General features: G+C 32.2%; 1 protein-coding gene across 4 annotated transcripts in view; it reads right to left on the bottom strand.

Annotated features, from left to right (window-relative positions):
- Window positions 1–6,553: 6,553 nt before the first annotated feature.
- The window catches only part of LOC127699830 (uncharacterized), a 31,493-nt gene continuing 12,598 nt past the window's right edge, over window positions 6,554–25,448 (bottom strand). For all 4 annotated transcript variants that reach the window (XM_052203204.1, XM_052203205.1, XM_052203206.1 and 1 more), the window contains 9 exons: window positions 24,277–24,543; window positions 23,100–23,429; window positions 19,923–20,303; window positions 15,789–15,839; window positions 13,943–14,230; window positions 13,085–13,150; window positions 12,477–12,561; window positions 11,375–11,421; window positions 6,554–9,281 (listed from right to left, as the gene is read on the bottom strand). In XM_052203204.1, the coding sequence (XP_052059164.1) occupies window positions 8,581–9,281; window positions 11,375–11,421; window positions 12,477–12,561; window positions 13,085–13,150; window positions 13,943–14,230; window positions 15,789–15,839; window positions 19,923–20,303; window positions 23,100–23,429; window positions 24,277–24,543 (2,216 nt within the window). In that variant the 3' untranslated portion in view covers window positions 6,554–8,580. The remainder of the gene's footprint in view (window positions 9,282–11,374; window positions 11,422–12,476; window positions 12,562–13,084; window positions 13,151–13,942; window positions 14,231–15,788; window positions 15,840–19,922; window positions 20,304–23,099; window positions 23,430–24,276; window positions 24,544–25,448) is intronic.

Below are 25,448 nucleotides of genomic sequence, written 5' to 3'. Positions count from 1 at the left end.
TGCGTACCTTTATGATGATTAATGGTGTTAAAACATAGATTTTAATGAGGGATTTATTTCATTGTGATGTATAAAAACAAAAAGAGAAAAGCAAAAAATGTAAAAAGCAATTGAAAATCAGGAAATATACACTTACTGTCAACGCTGATGTTTGTTCGGTTGTTATATTTCAGCTTTCATAACCATTCCACATCTGGGGAGGGAACAATCCGTTCAAATAGTTTCTTTCGGAGTAATAAAAAAAGTGCCTCAGTCCAGCATATCGACTGCTGAGTCTCAGAGGTCTATGGGATGTTTTCAAAAGACGAAAATTCCGGCACACAACAGCAATTGGTAAGTATCAAATGGCCATAATTTTGCGGACTACCTTTTTTACTGTTGGTTGTCGTCTGTAACTTGCAACAGGAACAAAGTTCTGGACTTTTCGCCACAAACTCTGATTAAAGTGAAAATAGCACCAACTTACCTGAGCGTGTGGTAGATCAGTTTCAACTGCTGATTACAGAACGAACTCACAGTCACATATGACTTTTCATGGGCGCCACCTGCACTCTGTGATTTGGCGAACTTTGACTGTCAGTATTTGCAATACATGTAAGTGGTCACCTTTTTTGCGATCACTCATTGGACATTCACAGTACCCTTTTCCGGTACCTTCCATGTATTGTAAAGAATTGTACATTTGGCTTAGGGCACATTTGAAAAGTCCCGTCGCAATATATTTCTCAAGTTTTCATGTGTTGAATAGATTTGAACACCCAAATCACTGTTAATTTCTGTACAGTAGGAATCTATCTTCCGACAATGTCCGTTTCCAGTGTCCGTAAATAGAGACTTCCGTCAATATCATGAGGCACTGCGGGTTCGTGCGCAAATCGAGTGCATGTCATTGAGGAACGGATTCCAGCCTGCTCATGACACATTTCAAAATTGTTATATACCCGCTTTATCGGGACGCTTCAGGCCAGTATTTAGACTTCTTCAAATATTGCACAGCCACTACATTAGTCTACTTTAGACTTCGGCTAGGAAGACAACAATGGATTAACCCCAACCTTTTTCAATTTAAGGACAAATGTCATCAGATTACTTACAAAATTTACTTTGTACCTGCAAAGGTAAATCTTTGTGCTCTAAAAGCTATGTTTGCTTTGAACAAAATCTGTCCCGCACTGAACTTTGTCCGTGTCAAGGAAGTGAAGCGTGCTGTAATGCTAATATACGCGTACTGAATTCGCAAACGATGACGAAGAGATTGACCCATAGCGATAGCTAAGACTCTTTTAAACACTTTCCGACAGTAATTTTTTGAATCTTTTTTTTACAGTTTATCCCTATTTATGAAGACGAAAGCTTTTGTATGTAGCTTTTCAAAGACACGTTATATAAGTGTTATGACCGATTTTAAATTACAACATTAGCAAATTAGCATTATTATCAATCACTTCCCTAAAAAATTGATGAGTCTACACATTTTTAGCAGGATATCTAATCCCACTAAGACAATGTGCATGCATTAAACTGATTTTGTTTTACACTAAACCAACCGCTTAATCAATGCAAGTCACACCTTTGATTTTTCTTAAACCTCGCATTCGCCTCGGTAGACTATAATACTTTTTGGTTATAACTGATCTGTTCAACTTTGCAAATACACAAAATTTATTTATCTATTACCCGATACTAATTTTCCAAAAATACACAACCTTTTGGATGCAAAATTAAAAACACTGTTTCAGCTCTTGAATTTTGTTTTTTTGTAAAGAAAGAAAAATTTTGAAATAATTTGATAAACTGGTGTTTTACAGTTTTAAAAATAATTCTGTTATATGTTGTAGTGAAAAATGATAAGCAAAATGAAAGTAAATGGATGTGAAAAGGTCATGGCTACTTCTACATTTGCTCTGTCATAAATGGAAAAAAATCAGAAGGTTCAAGATTAACGCTATATTGTAATGGCAGCGCTTTATATAAATAGTCAAATTTGTCGTTTTGACATCCTTAGCAGCATATGCTTGTGATTAAATTGTTTTTGTAGCATTCTAATGAATATATATCAGAAAAATATCCTTTTTTCCTCGTGGTTAAATTAATGATATTTTTAGGCTTGATCTTTGACCCCAATTTCACAAAAATGTGGCAACTCTTGGATTATACGACCAAACTTTTCTTATTGTACACATTTTCCTCTTTCCATCGATATATAATTTAGGTGTGTGTTCTTCCGGTACATTAAAGTTTTAAAAAATGAACTCTGGTTGCAGTACTACTAGTCCTTTGTCTCATATCTTGACTTAGATCTAAACATTGACAACTATTAACTATTATTTACATCAAGCTATTTCCTTCATTTAGATCATGTCATAACCATAATTTAGATCATGCTATAACCAGACTTCATCCTCTGATATGAACAATCCATCAGCTAAGCATGAAATACAGATGCATCATACCGAATTATTTAATGGAAAACATATGCTACAGGAAAAACAACTTGCTTTGTTACGATAATTTATATATTGCCATTTGTTTTACTTGTTTTCTTGTTGCTCTTTTTGCGTTTTACTTTCAGCTCATGTTATCCAATCCTTAGTTTTGTAAGCATTTGAATAACGTTCATAATATTGTCCCTATCCTCATTGCATACGTATTATTTCTCGACAGGAGTTGCCACATTGTATGTAGATTTTTCGTCAGCCCGTTGTCTGCAATTTTAAGTATTTTGAAACAACATTATAGCAAATTTGATCTAGTACTTATGAATTCACGACCAAAATGTGCAATTCAGTTGTTTTAACTCTTTTTTGAACGTGGGGCTATATTACAATAACCTTAATTTTGAATCACACTTTCCTCATGAACTATTCAACAGAATGACTCATAAGCAAATTATCAGCTTGAAAGTGATGTAATAGAACGCTTAAAATACTTTCGGATCTGTCGGAAACCCAATCCTGCTTTCCGATACTTTGAATAACGAGTGGGTTCTAGCTTTGGAGGACAAAACATGTAACTTCTTCGTGTTCTCTCATATTATCAGATAGAATAGTAAATTAACGATTATTTTCGAATTTTGACTGAGGCATATCAACAGACTTATATGGGCGGTAACAAATCTAAATGGCATGGACTTTGCAATGTTTTAAATAGGTATATACTACTTTGCATTTACTAATTGTCATACGATGTCAAAGAAATATTCAGTAGCAAAGGAGGGGCTAAAGATACCTAACTCATTAGTCGAAAATAAACTGACAACGCCATGGCTAAAAAGTAAAAGACAGATTGATAATTTAGTCGTAGATGCATGAATTTTTTTTATTAGTTGTTATTGGCTTTGAACTAGCTGTCAGTAACTGCGAGTACTCTCAGATCTGTACTTAGTGTCTTTTTGTTGTTGGGATGTACAAGTACCCTCCCACGTCCACTCAGTGTTTTTGGTTATATGTATTTTTTATTTGTATCCATCTGATGAGTTAAGCCTTTTTTCAACTGATTTTTGTAGTCTGTTCGTATGTTGTACTGTTACACCACTGTCCCAGGTTATGGGAGGGTTGGGCGCCCGTTAACATGTTTAACCCAGATGTGCCTGTCCAAAGTCAGGAGCCTGTACATCAGTTGTTGTCGTTTGTTGCTGTGTTACATATATGTTTTTCGTTCATTATTTTGTACATAAATTAGGCCGTTAGTTTCTCGTTTGAATTGTTTTACATTTGTCATTTCGGGGCCTTTTATAGCTGACTATGTGGTATGGCCTTTGCTTATTGATGAAGGCCGTACGGTGACCTATAGTTGTTAATTCCTGTGTCATTTGGTCTCTTGTGAAGAGCTTTTCATTGGCAATCATACCACATCTTCTTTTTTATATAAACAGTACACAAAACACAACATAGAAAACTAAAGACTTAGCAACAAGAACCCCACTAAACACTAGGAGTAATCTCAGGTGTTCCAGAAGGGTGAGCAGATCCTGCTCCACATGTGGCACCCGTCGTGTTGCCCATGTAAGTGCAAACCCGATGATAAGTCTAATTCGGTATGTCTCATTCGGGAAAAAGGGACAGGACTACAGTTACGATATTTGGAACATATCCGTTGTCTTCTGTGAAACAGATATTCCATAATGATCAACCAACTCGTGATAGCGTCTGTAAAATTTACCAAGGGATGATTTCATCTTCACCACTTGGGACAATTGGTTTGATAGCTTTCTTGTGAGCAGCAATCCTCTATCAAGGAAATCATGATAGGAAATACAAGCCATGGAATATCGTATCAACTGTGAGATAAATACGCCGTATGCAGGCGCCGCTGGAATGTTGATACAAAGAAATGGAAAGTTCACAATTGGGAAGCTGAAATCATCTCTTTTGTTCTAAAGTTTTGTTTTCAACCGACCTTCATTGTCAATATCTAGATGTAAGTCAAGATATGAGGCAGACTGAACTGTATCTGTTGTATCCTTTATCTCAAGTTCAATGGGGTAGATGCGTTCAACATAGTCATCACATTTTGAATTATTCAGTGAGAAAACATCATCTATATAGCGGAAAGTGAAGTTAAAGGATACTGCTAACTTCTTTCCATTCTTCCTTAGAAGTTTCTATATGAAGTCAGCCTCATCTGAATAAGGGAACAAGTCGGCAAGAAGAGGTCATGGTAAAATTCATAAAAGTAACTTTCATAATGATAGATCGAGGATTGTGGACTTACATGAATTAGAAATTTAGTTAAAATGTCATTAGAAATATGAGAAAAAATAAAAGGCAATGGTAGTTTACTGATGGCCATATTTCGTAAATCTATTTGAATATACAAACGAAATGACTACAACTATGGGAATCAAATGAACAAATTGACAAAGTCCTGGTGTGTCGACGGATAAACACTTCTGATAAATGCATGCATCAACTATGCTGTCAATCCAACTTATTTCAAATTTCAAATATAATGATAAGTAATAAGACACCATTGACATATTTACAGATCAGACGGCTATCCTGGTATTTTAATATCAAGGGTCGGGAAGACAGGGAACAAGTCAGTAGACACAAACACATAGTTTTGATGAACAAAGTCATGCTGATGACTTGAGATACTGACATAAGTTGCATGTAGGAAACATTCGATAAAGATTATTTACACTCCTATAAATGACTGTTTATCTATTGTTTTTTGTATTAGAATTAAGTGTTGGCACCATAAAATTTTACATATATTTCGATATAAGTTTTTTTTGTACAATATATTTTAAAGTAAAACAGTTTAGAAGTAGATACGGACTGAAATACGAAGCGTTGTACTGACGTAAATATGAAACTTCTAAAAAAGGGAACAGTAGTATACCGCTATTCGAAACTCATAAATCGATAGAGATAAAAACAAATCCGGGTTACAAACTAAAACTGAGGGAAACGCATCAAACTGAATAATGATAAAATGATAAAATCGGGAAAATCTGGGTTCCAGTTAACGCAAAGGCATATACAGACTTAGTTTGTTCGTAACCAATGCGCATACACAAATTTGTGCATTAACTGTTCACAACTGGTAAATAAATATGACTTTCTGTCAATTGTGCTATATTAAAAAACAAACAGGTGAAAGACAAAACTCATTAGTAGAAAAAAAATGACAACACCAAGGGTAAAAAACAAAAGACTACAAAAAGACAACAAAAAATGTAACACAATTAAAGAATGAGCATCACAAACTACACAAAAAATATGGGATAGTCAGGTTTTGACATACATTATTGATTTTAACAATTGATTAACTGAATAATTGATAAATAATTCTTGGATTAACATTCATTGGTAAATGTTAATGGCAAGTTCATCACGGGAGGTCGATCTGCGAATTTTCCGCAATATAATTAGAAGTGACATAAGGCCTCCCAAACAATTATCAAAAAAAAGAAAAGTAAAAATACCTATGCAACTATAAAGTTTTGAGTTATTACTTCATACTTTATTAGATTCTTGTTAAATCAATTAATCTTTTTTTTCAAGATTCAAACAAATGTTTCAGTGAAATTCGGCTGCCCAGTACAAGATATAAACTCATTATGTAGACCTATACAGATGGAAAAGAGGGGCGAAAAAAGAGGGACACGCAAACTCATAAGTCGAAAATAAACTGACAACGCCATTGCTAAAAAAGAAAAAGACAAACTGACAAAAAATAGTACACAAAACACAACATAAAAAACCAAAGACAAAGCCACACAAACCCCATCAACAACTGGGGTGATATCAGGTGCTCCGGAAGTGTAAGTAGATCCTGCTCCACATGTGGCACCTGTCGTGTTGCTCATGTTAGTTCAAACCCGGTTACAAGTCTAATTACGTAGGTCACTTTCATGAAAAGGGGACGGATACACTTTTTGAAAAGGTTTGTGAAGTTTCGTGTTTTAAATCAATTTGTTATTTGATGTCTTGCATTTCTATAAATGATAAACGCTTTTGTTCATTTGTTGTGCAGTTATTTATGTACCTATATATTTCAACAAGGGCAAATTTGCAAGTTTTTTTTTTGGATTAATGATAGTATATAAAATTCATATTGATTTTATTGATAAGACTATAATGTTATATGTATATCTGTAGTCTACTAAAAAATCCTGTCTGCTTTTTCCTTAAGGGTCTATGAAGTATCAAATATACGTCACCATTTAAGAACAGTGAAATATGATATCTTTGATTTTGAGGATTGGCAGTTAGCAAAATCAATGAACATTACATCATACTAAAAAAGAAGGCATTTACGTAAAAAAATGTTTGTTTTTATTCTTGATTTTTTTGTCAGAAATATGATGCTGTCAGTTAATGTTAGACATATAAGACATTACATTTCATGTGTGTTTAAAAAATATTAAGCTTTGCTGTACGCAGTTAAAAAAGTAATGTCAGTCTGAATTTATGAATAAGAATGTGTAAATAAATAAATAAAAAGTGGATAAAAAATAAAATAATAAATATATTAAATGATAAAATTACGAATTTATCCATATAAAATAAAGAACGCTACAAGGTCTAAATTAATTACTTCCTGTATATTTATAGAGAAGATCTAATAAAATATGTTTTTTTTTATATTTTTGTTTTATTTAGAAACAAAGATAAACTTCGAATTCTGTTTAAATCTTCTCTTATGAAATATTCTTAAATTGTTTTAATTAAATCACAATTTTACTATAAAAAAAAACTATATTTTCTTTTGAAGATGCCGTTTTCAAAAATGATGAAGTTGATTATTTATTCAAGCTGCCGCAATTTTTTTGATAATTATTTTTTTCTAATTCTTACACGATTTATCCTTTCCTGACCTGTTGATTATTTTATCAACGTGTGGTTTGTTTGATCTCAGTTCTTCATTGGTCAAAATTCGTTTATGACGTCAAATTTTCTTGCATTCCTCTGATTTTCCTATTGTGACGTCATGAAAAAAGGCGACCATGCCTGATGACGTCACATAGAAAGAATACATCTTTTTGCAAATCATTTGAAAGGAAGTATTTAGTCTGCATATCGATTAAAAATCATTAGAAAAACAGATTCCACCACCAAATCTTGTGTAATACGATATTTATCAACTCTCGACAGTTAAATTTTAAATATCCAAAACGCTCGGCGAGGCTAGTGTTTTGAATTTGAAAATTTAACTGTCTGGAGTTGATAAATATCGTATCACACTCGATACAGTGGTAGAATCTATATATATTACATACTACAGCTTCAATTTTGGTCAAAGATATGAATTATGAACAGAACATACAGGAATAAGTACGATCAGAGTAATATCCTAAAATTGCGATATTAGTAAAATATAGTCTGGAAAATGTTTCATTGTAAATGATAAATGAATAGGACAATATTATTCGGCCACATTACTACAGACATGTTTGTTATGATGTCGTTAAATGTAAAAATTGACATTAAAAGATTATATTGCACAAATTATTACAAAAATAAGATTTGATCTTAAGCCTTATAAAAACGATAATTTACCTCAATCATATTTTTTTTATACAAATTTGTAGCAAAAACATGATTGTCACTTAAAATCATTGACCATTGACTTAAAATATATGTCCATAACTCTTATTGTATGAAAACATAAATAATTTTACCTGTTTCGTTGGAAAATTGATCATAATAATATTTGGATATAGACATGATAAAGGAAACCTTCCTTGTCTGAAATATGATGAATATTGTAATTCAAAGAGGAAAATTCCAAATTGACAATAAAAATTACTATTATAGTTTTTGTCATTGTAGTGTCACTCCACGTGTTCAGTTTTTTCCATTTGTTGAAAATAACATTTTATAAGGGCTTTTAGAATTTCTCATTATTGATGTCAATGTCTCCGCCAGTCGTTTGTGATATTTTGTAGACATACTTCTAAATTGCTCCCTTAATTTCACGATAATATCAATGTAACAGTCATAAGATTATTTAAATACATCTTCATAAGGCAAGATCTCATTTAACAGTTATACCTATAGTTATGAATATATCAATAAATAAACGTCATTCTACATGATCTAAGCTATAAATGTCGGATAAAGTCTCGAATCAATAGTCAACAGAACAAACCATATCGATGAACGATTTCTGAGAAAGTAGTTTGTCTGTTGCTTTGTCTCTAGGATTTTCCTTCCTAAGGGATACTATTTTATCTCTTAGACGTCGGATTTGGGATTCGATTTCATTTCTTATCTTATCTGTTGTCTTTTGAACTTCCTTTTCAGACTTCTCAAATATTTCGCTGCTGTAATATTCGTTAACTTTTTGTAAGCGAATCTGTTTAATAAGTCTTGTTAAACGCTTTACTTGCACAAATTTGTTTTTTTGTTCAGAAGATGTATTAAAAACTAAGTAGCGATATTGACATTGTTTAAGTAAAGGCAACGTGCTTTCGACAATATCCTCTACCATTTCTACAGGGTAGTTGGTATCATTTCTCTTGATTGTGAAAACCACAACTAAAAACTGTACAATATTAGGTCCGAAATATTTAATGTAAGGATCCATTGTTGACATCAAGTCAGTATGGCTAAATGACTCTGTAAAGAGAACAAACGCATGTGGCCCTGGAGACGTGCGTGCGATACAGTCTGCTATTATCTTCTTGTCTTTTTCATTTGATATTTCTTTGCAGAAACTAGGGAGTTCGTAAAACTTGTATGTTTCTCCATATAGAAGTTTTGTCGATCTGTAAAACTCTGTCCTACTTTGTGCGTTCCCCATTACAGCAATGCGGTATTCCTCTACATCTAGCGAAAAAATATGTTAAATACTTTTAAAAACAATAAAATTGAGAATGATAATGGGGAATGTGTCAAAAAGACAACAACCCGACCAAAGGACAGAAATAGCCGAAGGCCACCAATGGGTCTTCAACATAGCGAGAAAAAGCATACAATCAAACCATATTTATATTTTGGAAATGTGTGGCAATTAATTACAAAAATAAAGCAAAAAAATAAAGCTCGGAAAAAAAGATGGTCAATATTCTCCGACACTTGGTTTTTTTAATTAACTCATTGGAAAAAGTCTTTATAGTAGTAGGACAAACAAGAAAAAAAAAACAATCAACATCGATCAAAAATAAGTTTATGTCCTTGTTATCAGAAATTAAATTTCACGTATTTTCTATTAAAGTCATATATTACAGTCAGTTCAAATTTAGCTTTGAATTTTGCAAATATACGTTATGGTATAATGGCATTATGATGAGATATGATAACATTTACTACACTTTATAGAACGTCTGATAAACTTTAGTTGTCATTTCACCCACTACAATTTAGAACATATGTAAACGTAGCCCGTCAATGAAAAAAAAATAGTGCTTTTGATGTCATTGATTACTTAAACTAACAGACAAATTTGCAAAAAAAAAAGATTTTGGTGATAGAGAATTATATGTTAGCCATTTTGAGTCTAAATTTTCTTGATATTCATTTCGCATTAACAATCAAGGATTGATGCGCTCCATAGTAAACATATCTAATATTTCCAGAAAAGCAGGAGTTATAGTTGTAGCAGTTGACCTCTGAAAAATTATGAGACACTACAAGACTTTAAACAATGGTTGATAATTGGCATAAAGAAAGATTATACATGTACAATTACAATACATGCAGGGTTTCTATGAAGTTAAACTTAAAATAAAATCTCTAAAAGCTATGAAAATTTGGTTGATAATATAGGGGTTTTGAACTGGTGGTCTGAACCCTTTAGGTATTGATTTCGTTAATGAAACATCGATTTTTATTACCCATGTTATTTCAACTGATCGGGCGGAGCTTACGTTTTAATTTGCATAAGGACAGTCTAGATGTTTGTGATAAGAATGATTGCCGTTATAATTATATTTACTGATTTCTAATCACCTATCAGTATCACCAAACGGATATACAAAATAACTTAGTCACAGATTCAGCAACCGACAGCCACTCCAGTAAAAACCTTCACAGAGAGAAATGCAAAAGCTATGTTCCCTTGTTAGCGAGGCTACTATACGGATAATTAAAAGAGAGAAAAATGAAAAAGGCAGATTTTATTTCAAAAGAAACTAGTCACAACTAATCCCCTTGTTTTTAACTCCGTTTTGCTAGAAAATCAACGGCTGTGTCTAACTATTTACCTTGCAAATACACATGTAATGTTTATATATTTTAACCTGACCAATGACCATAACTGGACACTTCATTGATGAGTCTATCCCAAAACACGTATCTATAGATGGAATCGTCTATGATAAGTGAACCGGTTAAACTCCACCCAGTCAAGTGAAATAAATCAAGTAATACAAATACGCATATTTATGGTACGATTAGGTTATTTGAAAGGAAACCTTATACTGAACCAGATATGTGGGAATTTAGAATAAGGGTAGGGAAAGAGTAACTTTATAAAAGTATCCATTAAGCTGGAGAAGTATAAAATATGCAATCATAAAGAAATAAAGAACTATCTCTGATATAAATTTTTCAAGATAGAGAAAGAAAACAAGCAGAACATGTCGTGATTTTGAGTTAGATTATCAAGTAAAGATGCGTGTATCAAAAGTAAATAGATAACTATGAAATTTGAAATATTTGATTATATTCTGTGTAATTTTTTCGGTAATGGATTCCTTGATTCCTTTTTTTTTAACACTAGCCTGATAATTATAGATTACAGGCCACCGTATTTTACCGATGTTCAATGATTTAGTTGACCTAGTCCACTTGAAATTCCCATTTTTCCATACAGCAATTTGTTTTTTTATGATTCTAGATTATTGAAAGGTATAGCATATTCAAATTTATGTATTTCAATGCTGTTAAATGTCATCATTAAATAAACACATCTGACTAACCTTTTAATGCAGGCATATCAATCATTGACATTGCTCGAAACATTTTTCTGCAATATGTAATATTTAATTTAGATATACTGATTATTAAATGATAAAATGCAGAAAAATGCAAAACTTGTAAATAGTCTATCAAAAATCTCAATTGAAAACCAGTTTCATTCAAACCATTCGACATAATCCTGGTTTCATGGATCAATTGATAATGTCTTTGAAGGCACCATGCCGTAATAATCGATTGAATGCGTTTCAAAATAGAAAACTTAACTGTTTGCGATTGAACGTTTGCACGATTAAATTTCATACAAACTATCAAATAATTTAAGATCCTTGAATCAGTTTACTTGTTGAGACTCCTGTTATGGTTAGTTTTAATTCGATTTTTTAACAATTTAAATATATTGTTGGTTTAGGTTTTTTTTTTATTCAAACACTTTTTGTATCCTTTAAAGTTGAATCGATTGCATCATTTAGACATCAATGTTTAATCCTTGGAACCATTGATACCTTTGTTTGTCACCAAAGCTTTTAATTAGGCATGTCTGTAACATTCGCAGTGATTGATGCTGTTATATGTTTTTTGGTTGCTGTCGCAAACACTTCTGCGCCCAATCTATTTCTATTCGTGGAGCTTTAGTTTATATTATATTAATATAATTTCAAATTCCAATAATCATGATAATAGTTAATCTGCCAATGAGTGTGCATTGTATCATGTGTTGAGTGGCATATGTTTCTGTGTCTTTTCTTTTTTTGGTTAATGAGGTAAATTTACAATCATTTTATTAAGGCTTTGCCAATGTTTATATACTTTTTGCAGTTTACAGACGACACCATCCTCATTTTGAATATGCGTTTATGTGAAATGTTAACCGTTTGTTTAAGAATATAACTGCATTGATTGTATTAGTTTAAAAATCTATTTGTTTTAAAAGAAACCTACATCTTTTAGGCTCACACTTTCAGTTTTTTTCTTTTCTGTCAGTGTTTATATGCAGCTAGATATCCTTAATGTTAATTGTTTCCACTAACCAATAGTGACTACACTGTCATAGTTGTGCATGACATTTTGTTGATTGTTTGCTTATCCCTGTTATTTTCTTACCTTTTTCCAGTAGATCCCATCAGTAGTCTCGACGTTAAAGAAGGCAAGCGCAGCTCGCTTTTGATGTCTGTGATGTTCACTTTACCTTATGTTTGGGGGAAAAACAATAGTTTTATATACTAATAAAGCTATATACTACGTTTTGTAATAATAACATTTTAGATCTCTTTCATATGAGCCACATTAACAAATGTAGCAAGATACTTTCAAACATGAAGGTACTGATGAACAAACACTAAATTTTCTTTCAAATGTTTGATTTTCGTAAATAGGATGAACATTCTTTGACCTATCTATTGTTATCGCTCGCAGCTTTTACATATCTTACAGATCATTACATTCGAGTAGAATGGTATAATCTTAAGGTAAAATGACGAATGATAAACTCATTAATGGTTAACGTATATCAGCATATAGCACCGGGAATTAAAGAATTAAACATTACAACATTATGGTTGTTTTACTTTTAATGTGGTTGTTATAATTTGATTTTTAATTGTGTATTGTTAAAGTTGTATGTTCTCTTTCTATATAATTGGGCGTATCTTAAAAAAGAATAGCAATCATAAAAATTGCAGGTTTTATTACTTAAACTAAACATGACATACCGTAGTTGTCAATGTCGATTTTAAAATGAAAAATCCTTTTTCTTGGCATCACAGCGGTTGAAAAGCCTGCAAATATAAATACATAAATCCATTGTTCGCTATTTATTTTACCACACTGTAAAATAATGTGTTCAAATAAATATTTATGAGAGAAACAAAGTTGAAATTTTGACATGACCTTGACATGAAAAAAAATGAATAACTTGCACTTAGATTTTTTTATGCAATTCCTTATGTTTAAAGGGTAACTTTGTATCATGTTTTTAACATCAGAATTATGATATTTGGACTGATTTATATTCAAAAAAATATTTGCCTTTCATTATGTATTTTGATGTAAATAATGTTAATACCGTATACGTGTGATAGTTTAAATGAGATAAATTAAGACAGATTGTCGTGGAAAAGTACAGACAAGACTGCTAAAACAACACAGGCATTGCAAATTATCATCACAAAAAAAAGCACACACAATTAGAGCAAACGCTTCACAAATTCTTATTTAAACAAAATCTTTGTGAAAAAAAAACGATTATGGTATCAATTAGAGCAACGAATAGTTTCCTTAAACAATTATTCTAGTACAACCAACAAGTATTCACAGTAAAGGCACATCTAAATTAAGTTGAACTATAGAATTCAACAATGTTCATTATGAGGTTTGTGGTTAAATGCCGAAAGGTATATATTATAAGGTACGTATGTTGATGCCAAAATGTATACATTATGAGGTACTAGTTTTAATTAAGGTGTTGTTTCGATGCCGGGAAGATAAACTAAAAACTGAGTTAAAGGAAATAAACAAATATATGCTTAGTAAATAATGAATTGAATAGATAAGATTTTTTTGTGTATTACCTGTTGCACATGGTTGACATTTGTATGGCTTCAATTTAACCTGTGATCTGTACGAAAACACCTTCTTAAATTCTTCTAAAACACTTTCGTTGTATAAGACGTATTGCATGAAGTTAAAAGCTTTTTCACTTCGTGTTTTATTTCCAGAAAAACATCTTTTGGAAACATAGCCGTCATCAGATCTTGACTCTTCTATTCTCTTCAAAGTGTCGTCAATTATATCATCTTCAATTTCATCAAGTACAATTTCGTAATTGCATAATGCTCTTAATGTTGACCGGTAACAATCTGTACACAGAGTAGATAATAAACCGTAATAACATTCAAAGTTATCAGATTAATGTACAACTTTTATTGTTGAAACATCATAGCGCTGTTAGAGCCTTCCAGATAAAATTTAGATATTGTAGTGTACTCTTATTTGTATGGCGATGGACTATGATCATTTTTTATATTGCAGTATACAAACACATGAAACAAAAGTTTCATTAAATTGTATAGGTTTGGTACCATTAAAACGTTTAAACCCGCTGCATTTGTTTGCACCTGTCCTAAGTCAGGAATAAAGGCAACAGTAGTATACCGCTGTTCGAAACTCATAAATCGATAGAGATAAAAACAAATCCGGGTTACAAAGTAAAACTCAGGGAAACGCATCAAATATAAGAGGAGAACAACAACACAACAAAAACACAACATTAAAATGTAACACACAAAGAAACGAACTATAATATAACAATGGCCATTTTCCTGACTTGGTACAGGACATTTTAAGAAAGAAATGGTGGGTTGAACCTGGTTTTGTGGCATGCCAAACCTCTCGCATTTATGGGAACATCAAACACAACACCAAAACGACAACATCACATGGCAGGACCACAATACAAATAAATGGGAGAACATATAGGACAAAGAAACACACGAATAATAGCTAACAAAAGGTACTAGGCTTAAAATTCAATACGCCAGACGTGCGTCTCGTCCACACAAGACCATCCAGTGACGCTCAGATGAAAAAGCTTGAAAGCCAAAAAACAAGTACAAAGCCGAAGAGCACCGAGGACCAAATTTATTGAATTTAATTAAAGGAATCTGATGTTCAGTAGTTGTCGTTTGTTGAAGTGGTTCATAAGTGTTTCTCGTTTCTCGTTTTTATATAGATTAGACCGTTGGTTTTCCCGTTTGAATGCTTTTACAATAGTAATTTTGGGGCCCTTTATAGCTTACTGTTGGTGTGAGCCAAGGCTGCGTGTTGAAGACCGTACTTTGACCTATAATGGTTTACTTTTATAAATTTTGACTTGGATGGAGAGTTGTCTCATTGGCACTCATACCACATCTTCTTATATCTATATAGTTTTAATATAATAAGGACGAACAATTTAAAGTGCTAAATTTTCGAACAATGCATTAAATAAGAGAAAGAAACTTTTTGTATAGGAATAATCAAACTTAAATTTTTATTTTGTCCGCCATTTAATGATTATTCTTTTTATACGTATAAATTTAATGACTTCAATAAAACTCAGTACAGAATGATGTATCATGTAATGGTATAAAGGATCAAAAGTCAATTGAAAATAATCTATACCTTATTCTTCAATGCTTTCAGACACCGGAAGCAAACTGAGTATATTAACCTGTTGATAGGAAATTATGTAGTTCTGAACACTTATAAATTAGGATATCTAATAGTATTCCAAATTAAAAAAAAATCATAAAACGTTTTACATTTAGATTGTCGAGGAACTAAGTACCCTTATTTGGCATTATATCATATGCTATTTAACATACAACTTACGTATTTACATCTGGAATATTGTTTGAAACGAACCCGACTACTTACCTAGACAATAATCTCTGTGGTTGATTGCTTTTTGATTTCTTGGTTTCTTTCCTAAAATTCATCAAATATATTTTTGCATTAAACATGTTGGAGACCAGTATAGTCACATATTTTCTAACCCTCACTTATGATTCATATCAAGGCTTTGATATCACTGAATTGTCCAACTTTCCAACTATATCGAAAGCGGTAAAATTAGCGAATTGATAAAATATAGAAGGCAAATAGGGAATGTGTCAAGGAGACAACAACCCGACCACAGAGCAGAAAAACAGTCCAATACCACAAATGGGTCTTCAACGCAGCGAGAAATTCCCGCCTCCGGAGGTTTACTGATGTTTAAATTTCGTAAATCAATTAAGAAGAGACACATCAAGAACTGAGTCATTCGCATGATATCCAAAAGGAGCCAGACCGGGTGCATCGACATAGTACGCATTTTCAATATGCACACATAAATCGTCGTTCGAATTAATCCCAGTTCCGTACATATGTCACAATAGGGAATATGACACAATCGGTTTAATCACAGATCACACGCCTATGCTGGAATCTAAAGATCTATGACAGCGATAACATTTGAGTTGGGTCAACCAAAGCGTGATTTTGACAATAAAATATATGCAGTGTCTATTTCAGTCATTTTTCCTCACAACTATGTTGTTGCAACTTTTGTGTAAGGAAGAGTACACTCCTATAACGAGGTCGGCACAGTGGGAACATGTACGGGCGTAAAGTATTAGCTGTGATGTGAGGGTATGTAACTGCTGAAAAATTGGAAAGTTTCCATCAGCACGTATGTCATAGATTCTAGCTTGAAGTCATCTATTCGTAGATCAAGATGTCACGAAAACTCATTACTTTCGGTAGTATCCTTAAGGTATAGAACCACTAATGCAGGCCCGGTAGGAAAGAACATACAAGAAAGTAGCACATATTTTAGGCAAAATAGTTCCTACGCATAGCTGTATCTTTGTCAATAGGTGAAATATTTGGGTAGTTTTGGTATCAAATAAAAGATTGGGGACTTGGGATCACTGTAGAACCCTTGTTGAAAGTTTCTTTTGAATAATAAAGAAGTATATACAATTACAATAGGAGGGCACATTTGCCCTGTTGTTCACATCAAAAATACCTGTTTGTTATCCTATCAAACTTCAGGGAACCAGTACGCTCTAATATGCAATTAAAGGTATGCACAAGTCAGGATAATGTATAGATTTGACATGAAATGACTGCCACTTTATTTGAACTTAAGACAAAGTAGCCATTAATGTTTGACATTGCAGAATTTCACATAGAAAGCAATGGGGCTATAAATTAGTGGTTTTATACCTTAATACCAAGTTTAGAATATTCAGTGGGATACATTCAATGTCAACAATAAATGAAATATGGTAATTTAGTGATAGAACACCATCAATATATCTGAAAGTGAAATTAAAACAATTGGAAAGATATAAGTTACTTCTTTTTTGTTTCTGAGAATATTCTGTATGAAATCTGTTTCATATGAGTACAAGAACAGATCGTGCACAATTCGTACCCATTTCAATACCGATGTTGTACTGAAATTTTTATCCATCAAATTCAAAAATATGGCGTTGATCAAAATTTTATGCATTTTGATGATATCTTCTGTGGTGTATTTCTCGTGGAAATTAGTGTGGTTCTTTACAAAATAAGATTTTTTATAAACCAAAGCAAGGAATATTGACATTTCACAGTTTTGTAGAACAAACTCTGTTTTAGGAGACGATGTTGTAGATTTTTCAAATATGTATGGGAAATATTAATGTTAAGCGTGGAAAAATCTAAGATTTTAATAATGCTGCAATTTGGTAAAGATGGTGATTGAACATTTTTTGAGTAGATCTTAAGAATTTCATAGAATCGACATCACTAGCCGAATATACAGCATTACAATATTTCTGAAGGAAATATTCTCTGTTTAAAGAATGGTGGTAAGAACTTAATACGATATCTAATCGAAAATTTTGACGAACCGGCAATCTTTCGTTCTGACTAAGGATTTTGTAAAGTAAACGTGTCAGGTATAAAGATGGGAAATTGTCGTTGTCCTTTTTGGTCTAAAATCTCTTCTGTCGAATTTGTGAATGATGAACCTCAGGCAAAGTTGGCCTTAGATGGATTTGGCTATTTTTTTTAGGTCCTATTTGGTTCAAAGCTCTTCAATGTTTTCGGTCCTTAAACATCTCTGGATTTCAAATATTCGGTTTTGAGCGTTCCTGATTAAGGTTAATCCAGAAAAGCGTTTCCGACGCATGAAGTTTATAATCTGATGTTTTAATTTTTTTACGATGAGGTGTATGTTGGATTCTCAGTTCTGCTGACAATTTCAAATTCTCTAATGAGACTTTCCAAATATTTACTTGCATATAAAACAATAGTGTTTGAGACTGTGTGCTGGAATAACGACATATGTGTCGAGAAGAGAAGATAGAGTATCCGCAACCTCAGATAAAGTATCCAGTTGTGGTTCATCTGGCTTTCAATTTACTCATTTTGTGGCATAATTCTCGACTGCATTCATTAATTACCTGATGTTCATCTTCTAGTTGAAGTGTTGAGGGATTCGATATTTCGCGTCTTTTGACTTTCAGTTCTTTAAGCTGTTCAGTGTCAACGATGTAAAGGCCTCCGATATAATATTACCAGCGTACCTATATATATATTTATATAGGTAGGATGCACCAGATCAATCGATATATATGGATTATACTTCCTTGTTGTTTATGGTCTTTAATATCATAAACGTATTCAAACGGTGGTTGAGAGTCTTTAAATTGTTTTTTTTTTTTTTTTTTTTTTTGGCATATTTGTTTGTCTTTAAAGTGATTGAGATTGTAACACAATGTTGACTGATGTACCCCTATTTTTGACATTTTTACCTATTATGTTTGTTTGTTTTGTTCACACATTGTTGTTAATATAATGGAATTTTATGCGACTGTCATACAAGTGAGAGGGTTAGCTAGCTATAAAACGAGGTTTAATCCACCATTTTCTACATAAGAAAATGTCCGTACCAAGTCAGGAACATGACAGTTGTTATTCATTCGTTTGATGTGTTTGAGCATTTAATTTTGCCATTTACTTAGGGACTTTCCGTTTTGAATTTCCCTCGGAGTTTGATATTTTTATTATTTTACTTTAAATTATGATAGTCGATTATTTTTGTAATAAAAATGTGATCAAATTGAATTTAGTTTATCTGAAAAACAATGAATTTTAATAATTATTGGTTAACGCATTTCTAAATTCCTCATACGATATAATATCAATGTAAAATTACAGATCTATAGAATACGAAAGGTAGGTAATTATCTATTTCATGTATTTATATACATGTTACAACCCTGCAATGCAGATATCACTTACTATTCAAATTGTCTTCCAATATTATTTCTGATATTGTACTAATTTTTTTTTCTGTTTAGGCTTTTGATGTGTTATAAAAACTTTTTGTTGTAATTTTAAAATTACAATTATGACTGTTATGAACTATTTTGATCCTTATTAAGTAATTTTCATTCGATTATGAACGTGTGGTTCTTTTGTTTTTTATTTTGTTTATTGCTGAAATAAAAGTATAAAGAAAAATTGTTTTTATATTGTGACGTCATGAAACCAGAATACCTTGCCTGATGATGTCTCTTACAAAGACAACAATCTATTACCTAAACACTAAATAAACATTAAGGTTTGACAATGGAAACATGTGAATCATGAACTTTGTATCATTGAGGAGCACCCTTTGTTTGATATTGTTCCTCATAGTAAACTTTATTTTCCTGTGTGAAGGTTTGAGAACTGCAGTTTGCTATTTGAACATGGCGTATGTTTGTCGATATGGCATTTTTTTAAGATAAGGGGCGAAGTTCGAAAAAAATATTGAGTCAAAGGAAAGTCCTCAAAATGGTCAACACACATTTACATGGTTCGATAAAGTCAGTTGAATGATTCAAACGTTAAACGTTTATTAATTTGGGCTTGGAATATTGAGGATGAACACATAGAACTTATAAAGAGGATTGCTTAAATCTATTCGTCAGCTACAACTCTTAATACATTTACGGTTATGTGGAAACACACTATAATAAAAGAACTTACCATATGATGAATCAAGAAGTGCATGAATCGGGAGCTCTTCTAAACTGAAATGAAAAATGTTCTGCCCTCTAATATGATGTAGAAGCTTCTCATTTTCCTGCAGAAATTTCTCAAGGAATATCTTAAGTTTTCTGTCATCTTCTCCGTTTAAGATTGACAATATTACAACTGGTGATAAAGAAGTTAAATGGAAATAAATACATCCTTCCCATATTTCAATTACACCAGCATCTAACGCTTCCTGTATTGCGGTTGTATTTCTCACGTCTTGTATATTCAAATGATCGTGATTGTCATTATCACCGAAAAGACAAGCGACAAAATTGTTTGGGGTCATTGGACGTGTACCACCAAGTGAAATCGTCGATGATTGTTGGTCACCTAAAAAAAAGATTGACAACTGATTCATTCTTTCGATGAAACAAAGTAAATGAAATAATATAATACATGATTAAGTCTACAGAAGAAGATAAACATGACAAAATTACCAAATTACACAGTGATATTTTATTGAATATGTCTTAACACATCGTCGGGTGATTCTTATATTTGTCTTTGTCAATTTTTGATGAAATGAAGATAGAAATTTATCTTACCTTCTATAAACTTCTAGGAATAGCATTGCTTCAAAAGCGAACACGTGGGAATCATTTTTATATAACAAAAGGTCAGTTGGCGTGTTTTATTTTGAATACACGGTCAGTGGAAATGCTTCAATTGATATTCAAAAAAGGTCTTTGAGACACTAACTTTTTCACTGTAAATAATTGAAAGTTCTTTTTAAAAAAGGGGGCGAAAGATACCAGAGGGACATTCAAACTCGTAAATCGAAAATAAACTGACAACGCCATGGCTAAAAAAGAAAAAGACAAATAAACAAACAATAGTACACAAAACACAACACAGAAAACTAAAAACTAAGCAACACGAACACCAAAACACTTGGGTGATCTCAGGTGCTCCGGAAGGGTAAGCAGATCCTGCTCCACATGTGGCACCCGTCGTCTTGCTCATGTTAGTACAAACCCAGTAATAAGTATAATTCGGTATGTCACACTTGTAAAAAGGGGTTGGATTGTAGTTCCGACATTAGGAACATATCTGCTATCATCTGTGAAACGAATATTCCATAACGGTAAACCAACTCGTGATGGCGTCCGTAAAATTTACAAAGGGATGCTTTCAATTTTACCATTTTGAACTCTTGGTTTAATAGTTTCCTTGTGAGCAGCAACTCTCTGTCAAGGAAATCATGATAAGAAATACAAGCCAGGGAATATCGTATCAATTGTGAGATATATATTCCTTATGCAGGCGCTGCTGGAATGTTGCTACATAAAAATTGAAAGTTCACAATAGGGAAGCTAAAATCATCTTTTTTGTCGTCAAGTTTTGTTTTCAACCGACCCTCATTGTCAATTTTTAAATGTAAGTCTGATATGAGATATGAGGCAGACTTAACTGGATGTATCCTTCCCTAAGACAAGATACTTGTATCTACGTTGGCCATTCTTTTTTAAAAAACAAAGCAATACCAATTCTTTCAATTTGTCATTTAGTTTGGTATGGGGAATACCTGTGTAAAGTGTAGAAAAGTCAAATGTTTTAATACTATTGCAAGATGAAAGAGTCCTTGTATGTACTCTAAAAGTTCTTTGGAATTTTTTAGTATATTTGTTAAATTTTCTGAAAAAATTGTGAATCCAAAGTTTACAACTTTGGCTAAATTTCACATATCAAGATAATCGGTAGAATATTTCGTTACACAGTGTAACTAATAAAAATTGAGATCCAGGTGCAATGGTATACCTCCACACTTCCCATTGAATAATAATAGCTTATTTATCTTGCTGAACATCGGAAAATGAGAGAAAAATAGTTTATAGTGTTGTACCTCCACTATGTTTAGCATGTTAAGGTATCTTTGCCTGAATAAAATGTTAGTAATATTATGCTTAAATTGTTTGCTTGATTTTCCTTGTCAACTTACTGAAGTAATTTATACCAGTCGAGCATTGCAGAATTTTTGATATCACACAATTTAACAATCCACAGTCTACCTCCTTCAGAAACATAAGAGGATTAGAACGTGGACAAAAGTTACATATTCGTGGACCAAAATAATACATGAATGATTTTTAAGATTTATCAACATAAAAATCGATCCTTTTTTTTTTTTACTTTTAAGACTGCGTTCTAAAGTCCCACGCCCAAACCACGTCATAAAAAGGCCGTCAAATGTCAGAGCGAGCGCTCTCGGACTAGTTATCTTAGTTAACCCCTCATTCATAGAAAAGACAGATAAATGTCACTCAACATAAATTTTTGAATAAGGTTGTTTCAGATTTGTTCTAAACTATTCTGGTTCTGGTCTGTAGTCACTATAATAAACAAAGAAATATGATGTGTATTTTGATTGTTTATGGCCGATAGATTCATATTTAACCAGTACGTGCCAAAACATGATTCCTCTATCAGTGTTAATAGAGATTTTCTTAGTAGGACTAAGCCAGCATACAGAGAACAGTATTTATGAGCTAATATTATTGATTTATTGCTGACGAAATTAACCAACCACTTAATATACCTGTCTGTGTTACTAAGGGGAGTCAACCGTGTTTTGAATTCTGGATTTTTATCCATATTTGATTTTTGTTTTCAATGATAAAGAAAATAGTAAACAAAGGCAACATTAGTATACCGCTGTTTAAACATTTTGAATTTAAAACATCCTTTTTTCATATGGCATTCAATTATTAACCGAAGGCGCCATTACGTTAACTAAATTTGCGATGGCAAATCATTATATATTTTAATCTTTATAAAAAAATAAGACTAATCAAACATTTGTTTTTCAAATTTATTTGATACTGTCAAGCATTACCTAAAACCGTAAAAGATTAATCGGGTACTTTTGCTATGAATCCTCATAATACATAGTGATTAAAGTAATCATGTAGTGATTTCTACAGTTGTAATCCATGTTTGAGACGTTTTGTTAAGAAACTACTATAATAATTGTTTTACATTTGTTTGAATTAGACGTCAAGTTAACAGTAACTGGTGTTCTTTGTTAAACAATATTTCTAAATATCGTAGATTAATGTAGATAGACTACAATTGTTCTTTTCTTATATAAATGAAAAACGTATTTGTTTATATCTCAATATATTCTACCTGAAACCTGACCGGTTGTTGATATTTGTAGTAACTGTTGAAACATAGCGTCATGTCCAGTTAACCGCATCACTGTAATAAAATTTGAAATCCATGTTGTGTCTGGTCGGTTTAATAAAATCTTCATTAATTCTTCTCGCTTGCTTGACTTCGTTTCTTTATTCTGTACGAGGTCGTGTTCATTGATAGAAATTATACTACGTTCGAACAGTAAGTCTAGTGTCGAGATTACTTGTAAATTCTTGCAGATGTATTCACGATGCTGCTTTATAAATGCTTTCGTTAAACATTGGTATATTCTCCCTGTCGTGTTTGCATCAGAATTTGCATCTAGAATAATAAAGATAATGACCGACAATTGTGAAAAATGATGAAGGTTTATTTAAAAACGAACAATGAATTCACTGAAAGTAACTTGATAAAACGAACCAGCTCTGATAAATAGGTGATTGATTATTGCAGGCATTCGACCAACAAAAGGTTCAGGGCGATTGCTTAATTTTTAAAGACGGGTTGTATAACTTCAATCGACCATTCACTCTTTGCATAATTGAAATGATACATGTATGTGTTGTGTTAATTTCTATTTCATAAAAGTGTGTAATTGATATAAACATAAGATAAACCTTATCATTTGTTGGTTTTGACTGTTATGGTGAAGTTCTGTTAGTTTCATGTTTTAAAATTTTTCAAGGATTTGGAATTGTAATCTGTTGGCCTCATGACCCATGATCCCGAAACATGTGTTTGGTTATAAATTTCCTATCATACACTTTGAGAAAAGATTCGGACAGTTAGTATTCCTTCATATTTAGTCTTTCGATTAAATTCAAATATCGCCTTTAAGCACGTCCTAATTTTATTTTTATTTGATTGGTCAAGATATTAATATAATCAAAACAACTTAAACGAAACTGGTCAAGATATGGGTTATGAATCAATCGACTGTAGTTTTTTTTTTCTTCTTTTTTCTCAAAATATGTTAATACGATTAGACAGATTGAAAGAATGTTGCACATGAAAATTAGAATTAAATACACGTTGTTTGACCGTTTTAAACCGATTCCAAATATTCAAGACACGTACTTCTGGATAACTTTAATCTGGTAAAGCAACGATTGTTTCCCATGGCTTACCGCAAAAGGTTGACAAAATCTATTTAATACTGTCAACTTACCACTGTTTTCAGTTTCTGTTATAACATGTACTATTTCAGCATGTCCTGTTCGTCTTAATCCCTCCAGAAATAATGTGCATTGGTGATTTCCTTTTCTTATTAGCTTCTTCAAAAAAGCATCTATCTTCAATATACCGTTACGTTGATTCTGAATCATTTCGAACTCTGTCTGATTGAAAGCAGTGGTGTCCAATGCAATGCAATTCATTTCATCCGCTGAAATACCCGAACCTTTAAGAAAACTGAAATGCCGCTGTATTGCACCTACTAAAATATAATATTATACAAGTTGTAAAAGAAATCATTTTTAAATGGATGAGTATTTCGAACGGTCTGAACTAACTGCTCTTGTGAACGTCGAAATGTTGTAGGGAAGCGGTCCTATTACAAAACGAGCAAACCAAACAGAAAAAACAAAAATGACAAAGCGAAAAATCTTTATTAAAGTACGCGAATAATAAGCATTGTTCTCATTCTGTCTGAGAATAATCCGATGGTTCTTAACTCACGCTAGATAGGTTTTGATGAGATTCATTTTGATCAATCGTTAGTTTTAAATTAATGTTTGGTATTCGCCTTTTTATGCCATCTTTCGAGTTTGAGTTCGTAATGAACAAGATAAAAACAGACAATATTTCCGTTTTTGTTTTTAAAGTGTAAAGTTAGATATCTTGTCTTAGAGTTTTAAAGTGTAAAGTTAGATATATATTGTCTTAGTGTTAATGTTTTTAATAATCTGTACATGCATTAAATAAATACACAAAATGAAAGAAACAAACACATACAATTTGTCAACATCTTAAGATACGAACAAATAAATAGACGAAAAAACAAGTGATTTTGCTCTTTTGAAGATCCGATCATGTTGTTCATGACAATTAAAAGGTCGACGAGAAGTCTCATTCGATAATAATCATTTACATAAAAATGAGTGAATGTTGACACAATAGCCGTGACCATGTGTGACCAAGACATTCCGTAACAGTCCCTCAAGTCAGTTGAAATCTTTTATTTTTTGGACCAGGGTGGGCTTCATGTAGTTTTTGTAAAAGATCGGATAAAACGAAATCCCAATGTTGACGGGATTCACTTCTTATATATCTTGAATATATGTATTTATGTCTATTGTTCATTTTTCTAACCCATTTTCCCCATTTGCCAAACTATCGTAT

Source organism: Mytilus californianus, unplaced genomic scaffold (assembly GCF_021869535.1).
Source record: "Mytilus californianus isolate M0D057914Y unplaced genomic scaffold, xbMytCali1.0.p SCAF_41, whole genome shotgun sequence".
In the NCBI taxonomy this organism is placed as follows: domain Eukaryota; kingdom Metazoa; phylum Mollusca; class Bivalvia; order Mytilida; family Mytilidae; genus Mytilus; species Mytilus californianus.
The sequence above is the reverse complement of the archived record's forward strand: the minus strand, read 5'-3'. Positions and strand labels throughout refer to the sequence as shown.